Below are 16,692 nucleotides of genomic sequence, written 5' to 3' on the forward strand. Positions count from 1 at the left end.
GTTTGCCCTGTTTAACCTCAGATCATGTCATAGGGCTTACTTTGTACAAGGAAATATGAAAGAAGTGACATGTGCTCCTTCCAGGAGGAGGATTTTAAAAGCTGGTGCATGTTTCAACATGGTCCCTTCCAAAAGACAATTGATATTGTAACGATTGTTTTGTATCAATATACAGTAGTACTTAACCTAGTACACCAATATTTGTGGGACACTCGGACACTTAAGGAGAGGATAATACAAAAAATATAGAGGAGACAGTGTAAAAGAAAAAAAAATTATATGTTAAGTGAAACTATTCTTACCAAAGATTCTTCTAGAGTTTGTTACATTTAGGACCTTTTATTGCAGCACCTTATAAAAAAATATATGTTCGAATTAGATTCTTAAGAAAAGAAGCTGCTAATTAAATATAAGAAGACTTCCTATGAATTTTTTATTGTGTCATTTTCTTAAGACATGGATCTTTGAGAATAAATTTCAGCTTAGTGTCTTTAGAACATTAAAAAATGTTGCATAGATATATTGATACATTAAAGGTACTTTACATTATAACATGAAGCTTCCTTCACATTTTATGTTTTAAAATTTCATCATTTTAGAAATACAGATAAATGGAACAGGATAGAAAGCCCAGAGATAAACCCACGCACATATGGTCACCTTATGTTTGATAAAGAAGGCAAGAATATACAGTGGAGAAAAGACAGCCTCTTCAATAAGTGGTGCTGGAAAAACTGGACAGGTACATATAAAAGTATGAGATTACAACATTCCCTAACACCATACACAAAAATAAGCTCAAAATGGATTAAAGACCTAAATGTAAGGCCAGAAACTATCAAACTCTTAGAGGAAAACATAGGCAGAACACTCTATGACATAAATCACAGCAAGATCCTTTTTGACTCACCTCCTAGAGAAATGGAAATAAAAACAAAAATAAACAAATGGGACCTAATGAAACTTAAAAGCTTTTGCACAGCAAAGGAAACCATAAACAAGACCAAAAGACAACCCTCAGAATAGGAGAAAATATTTGCAAATGAAGCAACTGACAAAGGATTAATCTCCAAAATTTATAAGCAGCTCATGCAGCTCAATAACAAAAAAACAAACAACCCAATCCAAAAATGGGCAGAAGACCTAAATAGACATTTCTCCAAAGAAAACATACAGATTGCCAACAAACACATGAAAGAATGCTCAACACCATTAATCATTAGAGAAATGCAAGTCAAAACTACAATGAGATATCATCTCACACCAGTCAGAATGGCCATCATCAAAAAATCTACAAACAATAAATGCTGGAGAGGGTGTGGAGAAAAGGGAACACTCTTGCACTGTTGGTGGGAATGTAAATTGATACAGCCACTATGGAGAACAGTATGGAAGTTCCTTAAAAAACTAAAAATAAAACTACGGTATGACCCAGCAATCCCACTACTGGGCATATACCCTGAGAAAACCATAATTCAAAGAGTCATGTACCAAAATGTTCATTTCAGCTCTATTTACAATAGTCAGGACATGGAAGCAACCTAAGTGTCCATCAGCAGATGAATGGATAAAGAAGATGTGACACATATATACAATGGAATATTACTCAGCCATAAAAAGAAACAAAATTGAGTTATTTGTAGTGAGGTAGATGGACCTAGAGTCTGTCATACAGAGTGAAGTAAGTCAGAAAGAGAAAAACAAATACTGTATGCTAACACATATATATGGAATCTAAGGAAAAAAAAAAAAGGTCATGAAGAACCTAGGGGTAAGACAGGAATAAAGACACAGACCTACTAGAGAATGGACTTTAGGATATGGGGAGGGGGAAGGGTAAGCTGTGAGAAAGTGAGAGAGTGGCATGGACATATATACCCTCCCAAACGTAAAATACATAGCTAGTGGGAAGCAGCCGCATAGCACAGGGAGATCAGCTCAGTGCTTTGTGACCACCTAGAGGGGTGGGATAGGGAGGGTGGGAGGGAGGGAGACGCAAGAGGGAAGAGATATGGGAACATATGTGTATGTATAACTGATTCACTTTGTTATAAAGCAGAAACTAACACAACGTTGTAAAGCAATTATACTCCAATAAAGATGTTTTAAAAAAGAAGGCTGTAACAAGCAATGAACTAAAAAAAAAAAAAATTTCATCATTTTACATTTCTTTGAAAACATTCCATTATATATGTGCCTAATATTCATTTCAGTAACAATTCATTTTTCTCTCAATATAAACAATAACATTCAAGAATATTTTATTAACATAAAAATGAGAAAACCAATATTAACATTTTCGACATAACATCTTGTAAAGCCAACAAGCACTTAAGCAGTGAACAGTTTCTTCATCTCTGCTTTCTTGCTCCCTTTATTCCCCAACCTACACTTATCATCAAATCCTTCTGATTTTGCCACATAAATTTCTCTCCAATTACCAGTGTAGCAGCACTGATTCAGGTCATTATATTTCACTTGAAATAAAACAACAGCTTTTACTCTATGCTGTCCCTTATATTGTACCACGATAGTGATTATTTGACTCCTCTGTTTTGTCTCTTTATGTGTCTTCCCACTTCTCTCAAGGTAAAGTCCAATTTCTTTGGACTAGTTCACATGGCCCTTCATGATCTCAGTCCCTCGTATCTCCACTTTGATCTCTTCCTTCTCTCCTGAACTATGATTCAGGAGAGGTCCAGATATACTGCATTATTTTCAGTTCTCCAAATGTTATCAAGCTGGCTTTGTATCCAGGCGCTTGTTAATTTCATCCAAGTCCCTTGATCTGGGTAACTTCTCTTCACCCCTCTGGTATCAGTTTGCTAGTACTTCTTCCATCAGCATTCCTCACTTCCCAAAGTCATCTTAGGTTCCCCTCCAATGTTTTCCCATAATACCTTATATCCACACTTATTATAATACTTATCAAACTATATTGTAGTTTGATATCTGCTTGGTTGCCTATCTCCTTGTTTGTTTTAAACTCTCTGAAGACAAGAACTATCCTCTCACCCTCCCATCCTCACTCCTTTGGCAACTCAAATGCCTGACAGAGCCTTTCATCTTTAATCTGAACTTTGTACATATTTTGTTGATTGCATGAAATAATTCTTCTTTCTTATTAATGACTTATTTATAAATTGACATGAAATATAGAATACAGATTTAAGTATTGTTTTAAAATAAAGCCTAATCCCATTTTGTCTCATCTCATTTATTTAAGGCAAAGCAAATCACTAATCTTGTGTTGGCATTTTTAATTTATAAACTTATTTTATTTGTCTGGAGAGGGAGCAGCAAGAGGTGAGTAGACATTACAGCCCTTCATGATAGAGCCTTGTGCCACCTATCCAATCTCATCTCCAAAATAACCCCACCTCTCTTTATATATTCTAATAATTCATAGAATTACATCTAGTTTTATAGCAGTAAAGTATAAAAGTTAAGAAAGGAGCTTTTAGAATTAAACAAAAAAGGTTAATAAGCTAGCTCCCCAGTGACCTCTCTCTGTAGAGCATGGTTATACAGCTTAAATTCTGTAAGATTATTTCTGCATCTAAACAACAGTGATAATACCAATTTTACAGAATTTTTGTTATTTAATATTATACTTGAATATTTTCCTAATTTACATTTTTTTGAAACCAATTATTTTATTTTTTCATTTATCATTAAATTTTTTTAAAGATATTAATATCATATCATAATTGAACAATTTATAAAATTTATAAAATTAAATTTTAAAGTTAAAAGTTTATAGAGATCTAAAATTTTAATTTTAATTTATAAAATTAAAAGTTGAGGAAAAGATATCCAGAAACAGAAAAGCCTTGTATAAAATATATACATGCATTGTTGGTGGAAAAGCAGATATATTCCCAAATATAGAAGAGATTAAAGGAATAAAAATATAATATTCAAATATGTTGACATAAGTTTATAAATATACAAGTGTATAATTTAATTAAATTATGAATGGCAACTGAAGTTAATACAAAAAGAGACAGAAAATTTCAACAGAAAATTACTACAAGAGAAATTAGGAAAAAAGGTAGAGTCTATCAGAAGAAGAAGGAGGAGGAGGAGGGGGAGAAAGAGGAAACAGAAGAAAAATATAAAGGCACATGGCTCAGATGGTATTCAGCTGAATTACACTTGCCAGACTCTAAGCCAGATGACTGAGTTCAAATCCAGCTTAGTCTTTCATTTAATTCTATGATCTTGGATGAGTTACTTAACCCCATGGTTTCTTTAGCCTTAAGAAAGAAATAACAATAGTATCTACCTCACTGTGTTGTTTTAAGAGTTAAACATGATGATATATGTTAAGCACCTAGAATAGGGTAAGACTTTATGGTATTGAGATATATATATATACACACACACACACATCAAGGACAGGTCAGCTATTAAAAATAGCTAACGCCTATGATATTCAAACTATTACCTTCAAATTTCTACTCAACTTCTTGCTTCCATCTTTTCAGAAATGGTTTCCTTAATTTGAAGTACACTAAAGCAACTTAAGCACTTTGTGATATTTCGCATTTCTTGTTTGAACTTTTTAAAACAGAATAGAAACTTGGAAAAGTCAGCAATCTATAATCAAGCTATCATACAGCACTAGTTATTGTATGTAACTTTATTAACATTTTATTGAAATCTGTTATGTTCAACATTTATTATTCAAAGGTATATATTGTTCCAGCTATTTTAGTTAAACTATTTTAACTGCTGAAAAATAGTCAGGTTTTTGGTACAGAAATAGTGTAAAAATAAGTATGACTCCATATTTTAAAACAACTTAAGAAACTTAAAGAAATACAACTGAAAATGATAAAGCTAAACAAATAGTAATTTATATTTAGAAATGAAAAGAAGTAATAGGAAATAGTTATCAATTCAAGACAACTCTGACATTCAGTCTTGAAATCTGAGGGAATGTTCACTGAGGAGTTGTGTTTTAAGGTAGTCATGCTCCTTTGAAAAGCATTGAATTAGCCACCAGAATTACCAAATGCAAGTTTTAGTTTACACATATCACAATTAAGTAACTTTTAATATCTCATTAATAGGTTTCTTATTTAAAAAAAGCCCTTAGAAATATATACAAATGTAAGCCTAAGGAGCTGTGTATATCTTGCCCAGAAGAACTAAAGAAAATATTTGCAGTTGGGTTATTTCTCAGTCCATGGTATAAATCTTGAAACTCAACAGTGGACTGAGAACAATATTTTAATAATCACTCGTTTTGGAAATGCATCAATCCAGGCATAACTAGAGGATGCACCTCCAGTTGGAACTTAATGGTTACCTATTATAACACGTAAATTTCAAATCCATTCATTCCACAAATGGTATTGAGCACCATATGCCAAGCTCTGTTCTTAAATCAGTATTTATAATACTGTTTTTCATATTGAGATCATATAGGAATGTTAGTACAAGGAAAAGCCAAAAGATGAAAATGGAATCTGATCTTAGTCTCTTTATTATAGTCTGAAAATATAAAACAGTGGTTCTCAAAGTGTGGCCCCAAACCAACATCACACAGGAAGTTGTTAAAAATACAAATTCTTGGGCCACACCCCAGACCCACTATACCAGACTCTGGGGGTCGGTCACAGCAACTGTTTTAACAAGCCCTATGGATGATTCTGATGCTCACTCAAATTTGAGAACCACTGATATAAGACAAAGAAAACTGTGTTGTTTATTAATTGATACAGTACATAAATAGATTATAAATCCATATACAAATTTGTACTCAAACAAGCAACTTGCATGGTGTTAAAGCCTAAAAAAAGAAAATGACTGTTAATCCCAACTCCATTTTTCATTTCAAGCTTTGATCATTTTTTTCCTGAAAAGTAGCTGAAAGAGTGACTATTTTCGGGCTTCCCTGATGATGCAGTGGTTAAGAGTCCGCCTGCCGATGCAGGGGACATGGGTTCGTGCCCCAGTTTGGGAAGATCCCACATGCCGCGGAGCGGCTGGGCCCATGAGCCATGGCCGCTGAGCCTGCGCGTCCGGAGCCTGTGCTCCACAACGGGAGAGGCCACAACAGTGAGAGGCCAGCATACCGCAAAAAAAAACCCCAAAACAAAAAATTTGGGGGACTTCCCTGGTGGTGCAGTGGTTAAGAATCTGCCTGCCAACACAGGGGACACGGGTTCGAGCCCTGGTCTGGGAAGATCCCACATTCCATGGAGCAACTAAGCCTGTGCACCACAACTACTGAGCCTGCGCTCTAGAGCCCGCGAGCCACAGCTACTGAAGCCTGCGCGCGTAAGGCCTGTGCTCCACATCAAGAGAAGCCACTGCAATGAGAAGCTCGTGCACCGCAACGAAGAGTAGACCCCGCTCGCCGCAACTAGAGAAAGCCCACAGCAACGAAGACCCAACGCAGCCAAAAAACAAACAAACAAAATAAGTGACTGTTTGCCATTGAACTCTACACTCCCAGTCATTTAAGACACTGAATATATATATTGGTCTGTTGGGTAGTTTCTTTGACTGGATAAAGTCTTGGAATCCATAATAACCATGTATTTATAGGTTTATAGGTTGTAAAAGAAACAATTTAGACATTTAAAAATTGTTCTTTCATCCAAGGAAATATATCAGTCAGTCTTCTCTTCTTTATAAAATATTGATTCAAGTGGACAGCCAGGATAGGCTTAGGTAAATTTAATTAAATTTGTAATCAGTTGACCTTGGAATAATATTAAACCTATATACAATCTTTTTTTTCTTCCTATTTCCCTCTTAAAAAAGCAACACTGATTTGTCAGTATCTGGTATTTTAAAAATTTAGGGCTTTTTAATCTTTAAAAATTTTGTTTACAAGTACAAAAACCACCACACACACACACACACACACACACACACACTCACATATTCTTCCCTTAGTTTCCATGACATTGGCAGATTTTTCTACCTCTCCTTTCTTTTTCACTGGACTTTCTATCATTACTGTCTTCATACAGTACATTTACATCTACATTTCTGCTAGCTTTGGTTCTCATGTCTAATCCTTCTGACCTATGAATTTACACATTCAAGGGGAAGTGTTCACTCAAATTCTAGTAACATGTTTCTAACTATGGTAACTTTTGCTTGATGTTCCTCTATCAACTCAAATTTAACAAGACCAATTTGAAGACATGAGTATATTTGCAAACTTTGATTCAATATCTTATTTCTGGCAATAATTTAATACTTTTTCACTCCAAAAGTCTCTTTGAGGTTGCTCATTTTCCACTACATTCAGGGTCAATAAAAAGGAAAATTCTAATTAATTTTCCTTAGCAGTATTGCTACACAAAATGAAATCTGTACAAAAGGCCACAGACTCAGAAAAACTCCTCAGAAAGTACTTGGAATTTTCCAAGACAAAATACCCTTATTTCACAAAGCCTTCTATATCAAAGGTCTGTAGGTCATCCAGGTTTTTAAATTTACTGTGCTTATTCCTCCTAGCAGATACATTGTGATGTTAGTATTTATAGGAATAAAGGGAATATGTGCAGTGCCCTTCACTTGGAATATTGAGACGATGTCATTTTTTACCAACTGGCTTATGGCTTATTTCTTTTTTTTTTTTTTTTTTGCAATACGCGGGACTCTCACTGTTGTGGCCTCTCCTGTTGCGGAGCACAGGCTCCGGACTCGCAGGCTCAGCGGCCATGGCTCACGGGCCCAGCCGCTCCGCGGCATTTGGGATCTTCCCGAACCGGGACACGAACCCGTGTCCCCTGCATCGGCAGGCGGACTCTCAACCACTGCGCCACCAGGGAAGCCCCTGGCTTATTTCTTTTCTGGAGCCAAAAAGACCATTTACAAAATGGCTTCTCCACATTTCTCTATATCCCTTACTCTCGTCTTCATCTATATATTTGATAATTTCTTGAGCATTCACTAAAGAAATTGAAGTAAATAGCAAAGAACATAAGGTCACTATACTCTTAAAAACTGTTTCTCAAAATTAAATCAATATTCAAGTTCTGGCCATTTCAAAATTTTCTTAATTCATTTTTTCTTTCTCTCCCCCTTCACTACTCTAATTTAAATATTAAAACTTACTTCAAACATGCCTAACTGTGGCCTTGCCTCTATTGTAATATCATTCAATGTACTATGTATGATATCAGATTAATCTATCTATAGAAGATGTCATTTTACTCATGACTTAAGACTATAAAATCAATTCAGATGATCTGTCAATTCGCCACAGATTTCCCTGGACTTGGCATTAAATGCTCTTTGTCAAATGGTTCCACCAAACACCTCTCTCAATAAAATGTGTCCAATGGCCTTCAGTCAATTACGTACATTATTCTAATGTACATAATTCTAATATTATTGTTATATTCTAATATTATTATATTATCTAATAATATAATTATTATTCATAATAATAGAATATTCTATTCTATTCACTTCTATCTTATTCTACCATTTTCCTTCAGCATCTCTAGACTGTGCCCTAGAAACTAATACTTCATACAAGATGCTAAAGCATAAAAAGCCATCTCTTCAAATTTTTCTGCTTCTTCAATCAATGCATTAAATTAGGTATTAGCTGTATTAATAACCATAGTTACAATGCATATGGTCATCTATGTATACAATAAATTTATAAAATTTTAATTACTATGATCTATTAAAACATTAGCCCTTTAATAAACAATAATAAGCAATGAATTATTTAATAAAATAAAAAGTATGCTTTAAATGGAAGGAGAAATAAACTCTAGCTCAATCATTATAGTAGCACGTATGAAGACCAAAATAAAATTTATAATAAATTCATCCAGTAATCAATTTTACCAAAAAGTATATTTGTGATTAGCGATTTCTTAATTAGTCATTATTAACAATAACTATTTATGAAGATAAACCTATAGAAACTAACAAGTCTCTACTTTGCTTGCTGATCATGTCACTTAACCACTATGTCACAGTACTAACTGCTCCCATTCATGTTACTATGGAATTTTGGACATGCTCCTATTATAGCACTTTTGTTAACAGGACATCGAAGACAATTCTTTTTTAAAATCCTGGTATTTACTAGATGATTAATTTACTAAAAGTTTTGTTGACTGACTGGGTAAGCATGTGGGTATGATAATTCTAAGCATTTTAATATATCAAGATTTAAGAAGACAGGAACACGGTGAATTAAAATATTTTATTCAATAAAATATCCCACTTTCCAAAGATGACAGTCAAAAAGTCACATTCATTGTGCATGTCTTAGGCGGAGTATAAAAAGGAAACTGTATAAAAGTCTAAAATCCTTTATTATCAGAACCTATAGTGTGTATGTTAAATGGAGTCAAATGATGTTTGTGTTGTTTGGTATCTTCAGATAATTTAGAAATAGTTTTGCTTGTTTCTTAATTCCTTAAATACTAAGGAAAGCAGACATTCAAATCACCTTTTTCTCTTTCCTGTTAAGCAACAAATGAAGCAAACAATTGGGAGGCTAGTAGCTGTCTAAGGAGATTAAACAATTGCTTAGCTGAGCCTAAAAAGTACAACTTAAGGACATTAAGATTTTGAGAAAACTTTTTTTCCACACTAATTTTTTAACTTCACATGAAATATTTAAGTTTTTTAAAGCATTGATTCCAGAATTCCAGTGTTTTTATAGATCGACTGCAGCAACTTTTAAGAAAAGTATATAAGCCAATACTCAAATTCTGAGACAATTTTCCTCATTATATTTAAATAAAGACCCTACAGTTTAACCAAAAGGGTCAGCTAATTTTACCAGAAAGGTGGGGGAATGCTGGGTTCAGTTTACCAACCCCATCCAGCCAGGGATTTAATAATATACTAGTGATTTTATAATCTTACTTAATTTACGAGTAAGTAATAAAGTTTCTAACTGTTTGTGGATTAAAAACAAAGTCTGAGCTTCCCTGGTGGCGCAGTGATTGAGAGTCCGCCTGCCGATGCAGGGGACACGGGTTCGTGCCCCGGTCCGGGAAGATCCCACATGCCGCGGAGTGGCTGGGCCTGTGAGCCATGGCCGCTGAGCCTGCGCGTCCGGTGCCTGTGCTCCGCAACGGGAGAGGCCACAACAGTGAGAGGCCACAACAGTGAGAGGCCCGCGTATCGCAAAAAAACCCCACAAAACACCCCCCCCCCAAAAAACACAAAGTGGGACGCTTTACAACTGAATTTGCCATGAGTCTTAAAGGATCAAATTTGCTTCTCAGACTTCATCGAATCAGAAGTGTGTTGTACACTTTAGGTCATGTTTGATATTAAAAGTGGAAGTACTTTTCATTAGATAATCTAGATAATTTATGGATAGAAGAAATTAGATATATAGGCTCAAAATAAAAATATAGGGTAAAATAACGATTTTAAAATCATAGAATATGTAACATAAATGATCATGAGATCAGAATTCAATAGTGATTATTTTAAATGCTGGTGTCTGATTGTGTGTTAAAACAATGTTGATAACCAAATGTACATACCTGAGGAAGAAGTAATCTAAATTTTCTAAGATAATATAACCTTATTTTACTTAATGACTTTGTGTCCTATTACTAAATAGGGGATATTCTTAAAGAATTATATCAATTTCATTGTATCTAAAATGCATCTGCCCTATCATCCTCAGTTTTGGTATGCAAGGGGATCTGCAAAAGAAATGATGTCTATTGAGGCCCTTTTGCATGTTAAGATGTTTCATGTAAGGGTTAAGTGTAGAGAATATGGGAGTGGGGAAAAGAGTAGTGTTTATACGTGGTCTTTCTGTTCCTACACCATATCTACGAACATTTCCTTTCCATTCATATTGGCAGAACAGCAGAAGGCCATTACTCTTTATTGAGACACCCACAAAAGATATATTAAAGTTTCTCTTCCATGGCAAGATGTAGTATCTTAGTAAAATTATCAATAAATAGAGTATTACAAAAAAAGCACTCCAGGAAAAAATAATACTTGTTTCTAAATATAAAAGAAAATTCTAGTAAAATAAATAATGCTAAGGCAAGTAAAGAATTAGCTTCAGAAATTGTGTAAGAGAAAGGATTGTTTTCTGGACCATGGTTTATAACACTAGAAATATGTTTTCCTCTAGTGCATAGCATGAATCTCAGAAACTTGGGAAGAACAGTGTTAGCAGCAGACATTGATCTGATCAGGAAGGCTTTAAAATAAGACTCAAAGTGGAAGAGAAAAATGTGAATCAGTAAAATGGATATTATGGAGGACAGCAGGTTTGAAATAAAAATAAGACATAGTGAAAAAAAGTCTAGAAATTATTTTGTGAAAATCATGGCTTGGAATAATACTTAGGCCCAGGTTATACAGTGTACTAAATAAAACTGAAATAAAAATGGTAGATATGTTAAGCTCTTAAGATGCACTTAAAAAAACTGTTACACAACCCAGGCAGATGAGTGCAAGAATTGCCACAAATGTTTGTGCAGAGAGTGCCTTGCACAAGGGAACCTGGCCTGTGGGATAAATGGGGGATGTATTCCACTCCACACTTCGATTGCCTGACAGTTATCATTATCTTCAACTTCCCAAGTAGGAGCCTAGGTTTGGTATGTTCAGAAACCTGTTCAAGGTTATATAGCTAAAAATGATAAGGCTAGATTAGCTAGAATCAGAAGCCAGATGTGTCAGGAATTCATAATTTTCGCAAAACACAGTAAGGGGAAATTTATACACATATATGCATGCATATATAATGTATTGTAAAGTAGCAGAGTAGGGGGAAATTACCTAACTAATTTGTTCACAAGGATGAACACAGACCGGGAAATGTGTGTCACTGCATATCAGGGAGTTATATACCAGTTTTATGATCAGGAAACATAAATACAGGAATTTAGCGGAGATGTTCATATCAGGAAAGGAAAATCTAAGAAGAGAAACTGTCATTGGAAAATAGCATAGCAATCCTAGCCAAAAAAATTATAGAAGGTAGTGTATTAATAACTAGTACAAGATATAGATGAGAAGGAAGGGCTTTAATTAGGTGGATCCCTCTTAGGAGGAAGTCTAATTCTCCTAAAATCGCTCCAGTTGAGAGGGAGGACAGAGATAGTAATCATTCTGTTAAACTTGACTCATAGAGAAGGTGACTTGCATACATAATGGAGACTTTGTGAACAAAGGTTTAGAAGACTGTTAGCATAAAAGAAAGGAATGATGAGTAGGGTTGGGTAAATTAATTCCGCAGATTAAAACAGGCAGCCCTTCAGCATACAGGAAGCAAAGGGCAGTTACCCAGACACTCCAAAAAAATATAGCTGAGGAAGAAGGTGAGAAACTAAAGTTGAAATTCTGACTCTATTGTTGCAAAAAAACCTATAACCAGAAAAAAGGAAAAGACACCTTAATAAAATGACTCAATTTTACAAGTAGCAATTTGGTATTAGGTTCTTAGTTTTTTGAAAACATAGGGTAATAAAAGATGAATGTGAATGACCAAATCATGTGGTAAGGACTTGGAAATGAATGTGAGGTGTCTAAAGTCAAGAATGTGCTAAGATGCTCCAAATATAAAAGATCTAAAAATATTAGCTGTGTTGAGAAAAGAAAAAGAAAGGGATAAGCCCATAAACCGAGGGAGACTGCTGCTCTTTCTTTTTTCTATCTTCTCTATCAAGAAAAATTATCATTAAATTAGAATGAGTACAACAAACAATTCTGATATGGATTTGGGATTTACTCAGATTTACTTAGGGACCAAAGTAAATGAGAGTAATAGAGAAAGTTTCCAAATGATCCACTCCTGTCTACCATGTCTGTGACCTGTGAATACTTAGACAAGAAGGGGAAGAATGTTCAACTTACAATGTATCTTAATTTTAATGATGTACATAGTCTTTTATTATAACTTTGTTAACAAGATTTAAAAAAACATTGGTTTTATGATAGTAACACTGAGTGGATTGCTGATGGTCGACCAATCTTTCTCCAGGCAAATTCTGTCCTTTCTACTATCCAAACTCAAAATGCTATTGTGTGATTTAGTTAAGGAAGTGGAAAACACATTTTACAAATCTATGATAATACAAAGATGTGAAAGAGAGCTAATAGCTTATGTGGTAATCAAATAAATCTTCAAAAACATTTTGTTATGCTGAAATAGTCACTCCAGATAACCTACTATGTAATAGGAAATAATGTAAAGACCTATATTTAAATTTCAAAAATATCATTTATACCAACGAAGGATAACTGAGTTTAACAGTGGTTCATTTGAAAAAGCTATGATATTTTTACACAATCTATAATCTTCAGTTACCTTAGGAAAACATCATATTTCATTGTTTCTTCTCATTTTACCAAAACATTTCTATTCTACAGACACATTAAATTAGCTTTTAAAAATCCTATATATAGTTTGAACCTCTTAGAATAAAAATATGTAGAATTTCTAGCTTAGGAAACAAGACAAAGAATTATGCAGTACAGGTAAGTGTGAGAACATCTTAGTTTCTTTCACAGAAATTATACCACGTAATTTCTATAGCACATGTAATGATGAAGGATTTCAGAAAGCTCACTTTAATATGTCTCCTGTCATAGTGAAAAATGCATAAATTAATTTCAAAGATTTGGAAATAAATAAATAATTTGGAACAGTTTTGGGTAAGGTAATATTATCTTTGATATAGAAAAATATATTCTGGAATTCATGCAAATTGATTAAAACTTTATAGCAACACATCATAGTAACAAGGTCTTCACAGAGGATCACACACACACAAAAGAAGACAATTAAATTCCTCACCTGCCTAATACCCAACCGGTATGCAACGATCCGATCTACTGCATCAGGATTCATTTGAGTCCACTGTAGACTATAGGAGTAAACACGGTGTCTGTTCTGCCACACAGGATTGTAGGTATCGTAATAGAATTCTGGAGCATAGGCCTTTCCTAAAAACAGAAAAAGTCCTTAAATTTAAATGACATGTTACAGTTAAACATACTTACTTATTCTTTATGCCCTTTTATTACTTTCTACTTCGTGTTCCATAAGTAATTCTTGTATTTAAAAAGTCATGTGATTAAAATCTAATCAATTTCTGGAGAATTTGAGAAGAGATGTAAGAAGATTTCCTGGTTGGTTGTATAAGCAGTGTAAGAGGAAGAGAAGAATCAAGGATGACTGCAAGTTTTTTGATCTAAGCAACCAGAAGAATGAAGTTTCCATCAACTGATATGTAAAGTTATGGGAGGATCAAATTTGGGGGGAGAAGATCAGGAAATTATTTTTGAACAATTTGAATGATCTAAATGGAGCCATTAAGTGGGATACACTTGACTAGAATTCAGGAGAGGCCAGGGCTGGAGACATAATCTTGCTAACCACAGGCATATAGATAAGAGTTTAAATTTAAGCCATGAGACTGATGAGATCACCAAGGGAGTGTGTGTAGATAAAGGCTAAGGTCTGACCACTGGGGCAATCCAAGGTTAAGAGATATGGGAGGAGATAACAAACCCCACAAAGGCCTGAGACAGAACAACCAGTGAACAGGAATAAAATTTAAAATGTGGCATCCTAGAAATCAAAAGAAGTACATCAGTGAGATAGGGGTATGGGATTAAGAGACACAAACTACTATATAAAATAAGCAACAAGGATATACTGTACAGCACAGGGAAATATACCATCATTTTATACTAACTTTAAATGGAATATAATCTATAAAAATATTGAATCATTATGCTGTACACCTGAGGCTAATATAGTATTGTAAATCAACTATACTTCCAGAAAAAATAAATAAATAATAAAAAAGAAGTATGTCAGCAAGTAAATGATCAACTCTGTCAAAAAAAAAATCAGTGAAGATGACAATTTGTGTTTATATTATCCATGTCTTTGGTCACTAAACTGAAATTAACCAAACAAAAACTTAACAACACAAGAACTTTGGTCAATAACAAAAAAGGCTTTTATTTAGATTTTAAGGATATGTGAGGTATACATAGTATATGTAACATACATAAACCATCTCAGTTTTTGTCTTTTAATTGCCAAATAGAAAAATTCACAGACCATGGGAATTATATGTCCAACTTTTAAAAAAATTAATTAATTAATTTATTTATTTATTTTTGGCTGCATTGGGTCTTCATGGTTGTGTGCGGGCTTTCTCTAGTTGAGGTGAGCAGGGGCTACTATTCATGGTGGTGTGGGGGCTTATCATTGTGGTGGCCTCACTTGTTGCCGATCATAGGCTCTAGATGTGCAGGCTTCAGTAGCTGTGGTGCGTTGGCTCAGCAGTTGTGGCGCACGAGCTTAGTTGCTCCCAAGCATGTGGGATCTTCCTGGACCAGGAAATTGATCCGTGTCCCCTGCACTGGCAGGCAGATTCTTAACCACTGTGCCACCAGGAAAGTATCCCAACTTTTTGATATTCTGAAATATAGATTTTTTTCACACTATCTACTTTTTACCAATAATACATTTATTTATTAAATCAGTATTTAGTTAGAGCCTATTGAATGCCAAGTAGTGTTCTAGGCAATGAACAAGGAGGTATGGCCTCTGTCTTCCTGGAAATTGCTTACATTTTCTCCAACTTTTCAAATAGCTTTGCAATTTTTACTGGATTATGATTTAATAAGTTGTACATTATTCAACAGATTTTTTTTTTTAAATTAGATTAAATATTAAATGTCCTCCTGGGGTTTTCCTCCTGGGTTCCTGTATGCAGGAATATATCTTAACTGGTTTTTTCTTTTTCTCCATCATTAGTCATCTATCATCTAGGGATTGCAGAAGAGTTGATTCATAAGAATTTATTACATATAAAGTATGAATGTTGAACACTAAGAATGAAAGTGATGGTCTCTATTACCCTGGTGAGGTTCACCAGGAAAAAAACGTCAGATGAACTGAATTTAATTTTTGACAAATTTACTAGTAAAATTAAATACATTGAATTACATATCTGAATTTTAGTAACATTTGGAAAAGTCTCCTATATCAACACTGTGTGCATTAAAAAATGTTCTATGAATATTCATTCAGTTTTATTGAAAATGGATTATCAACTCTATACAAACAATCTTGCATAGAAGGAGGTCTCTGGAAAAGAGTCATCACATTCATTTTATTTCTTCTATATGTTGTATGATATTTTTATTATTACTAACTAAATGATAGCACAAATTCATGTTCACAACACTTAGCAAAATCTAGATGAGAGGAACACAATATACTGAATGAATGAATAAATATCCAAAACATCACTGACAACCTGTATTTGAGACCAAATTTCCCAAACTGTTATTGAGGAGGTACATTTAGTAGTAGCCTAGATAAAGAGCCAGGGGTTTTGATTAAAAATAAGCATCCAAGGGGTTTCCCTGGTGGCGCAGTGGTTGAGAGTCCGCCTGCCGATGCAGGGGACACGGGTTCGTGTCCCGGTTCGGGAAGATCCCACATGCCGCGGAGCGACTGGGCCCATGAGCCATGGCCGCTGAGCCTGCGCGTCTGGAGCCTGTGCTCCGCAACGGGAGAGGCCACAACAGTGAGAGGCCCGCGTACCGCAAAAAAAAAAAAAAAAAAAAAAAAAAACATCCAAAACCTATAAATGAAGTAAAGAGCTTTTTAAGTGAGAAATGTCAACTTAGAGTGTTTTCATTAGACATTAGTGTCTAGATTGAATTGAGGAGATA

General features: G+C 34.5%; 1 protein-coding gene across 1 annotated transcript in view; it reads right to left on the reverse strand.

Annotated features, from left to right (window-relative positions):
- The window catches only part of MDGA2 (MAM domain containing glycosylphosphatidylinositol anchor 2), an 848,836-nt gene that overhangs the window by 84,637 nt on the left and 747,507 nt on the right, over nucleotides 1-16,692 (reverse strand). The window contains exon 10 of the mRNA XM_027111155.1: nucleotides 13,787-13,935. Within this exon, the coding sequence (XP_026966956.1) occupies nucleotides 13,787-13,935 (149 nt within the window). The remainder of the gene's footprint in view (nucleotides 1-13,786; nucleotides 13,936-16,692) is intronic.

The sequence above is a fragment of the Aethalodelphis obliquidens genome, unplaced genomic scaffold, assembly GCF_003676395.1.
Source record: "Aethalodelphis obliquidens isolate GAN/ISIS:26980383/991018 unplaced genomic scaffold, ASM367639v1 scaffold10, whole genome shotgun sequence".
Lineage (NCBI taxonomy): Eukaryota > Metazoa > Chordata > Mammalia > Artiodactyla > Delphinidae > Aethalodelphis > Aethalodelphis obliquidens.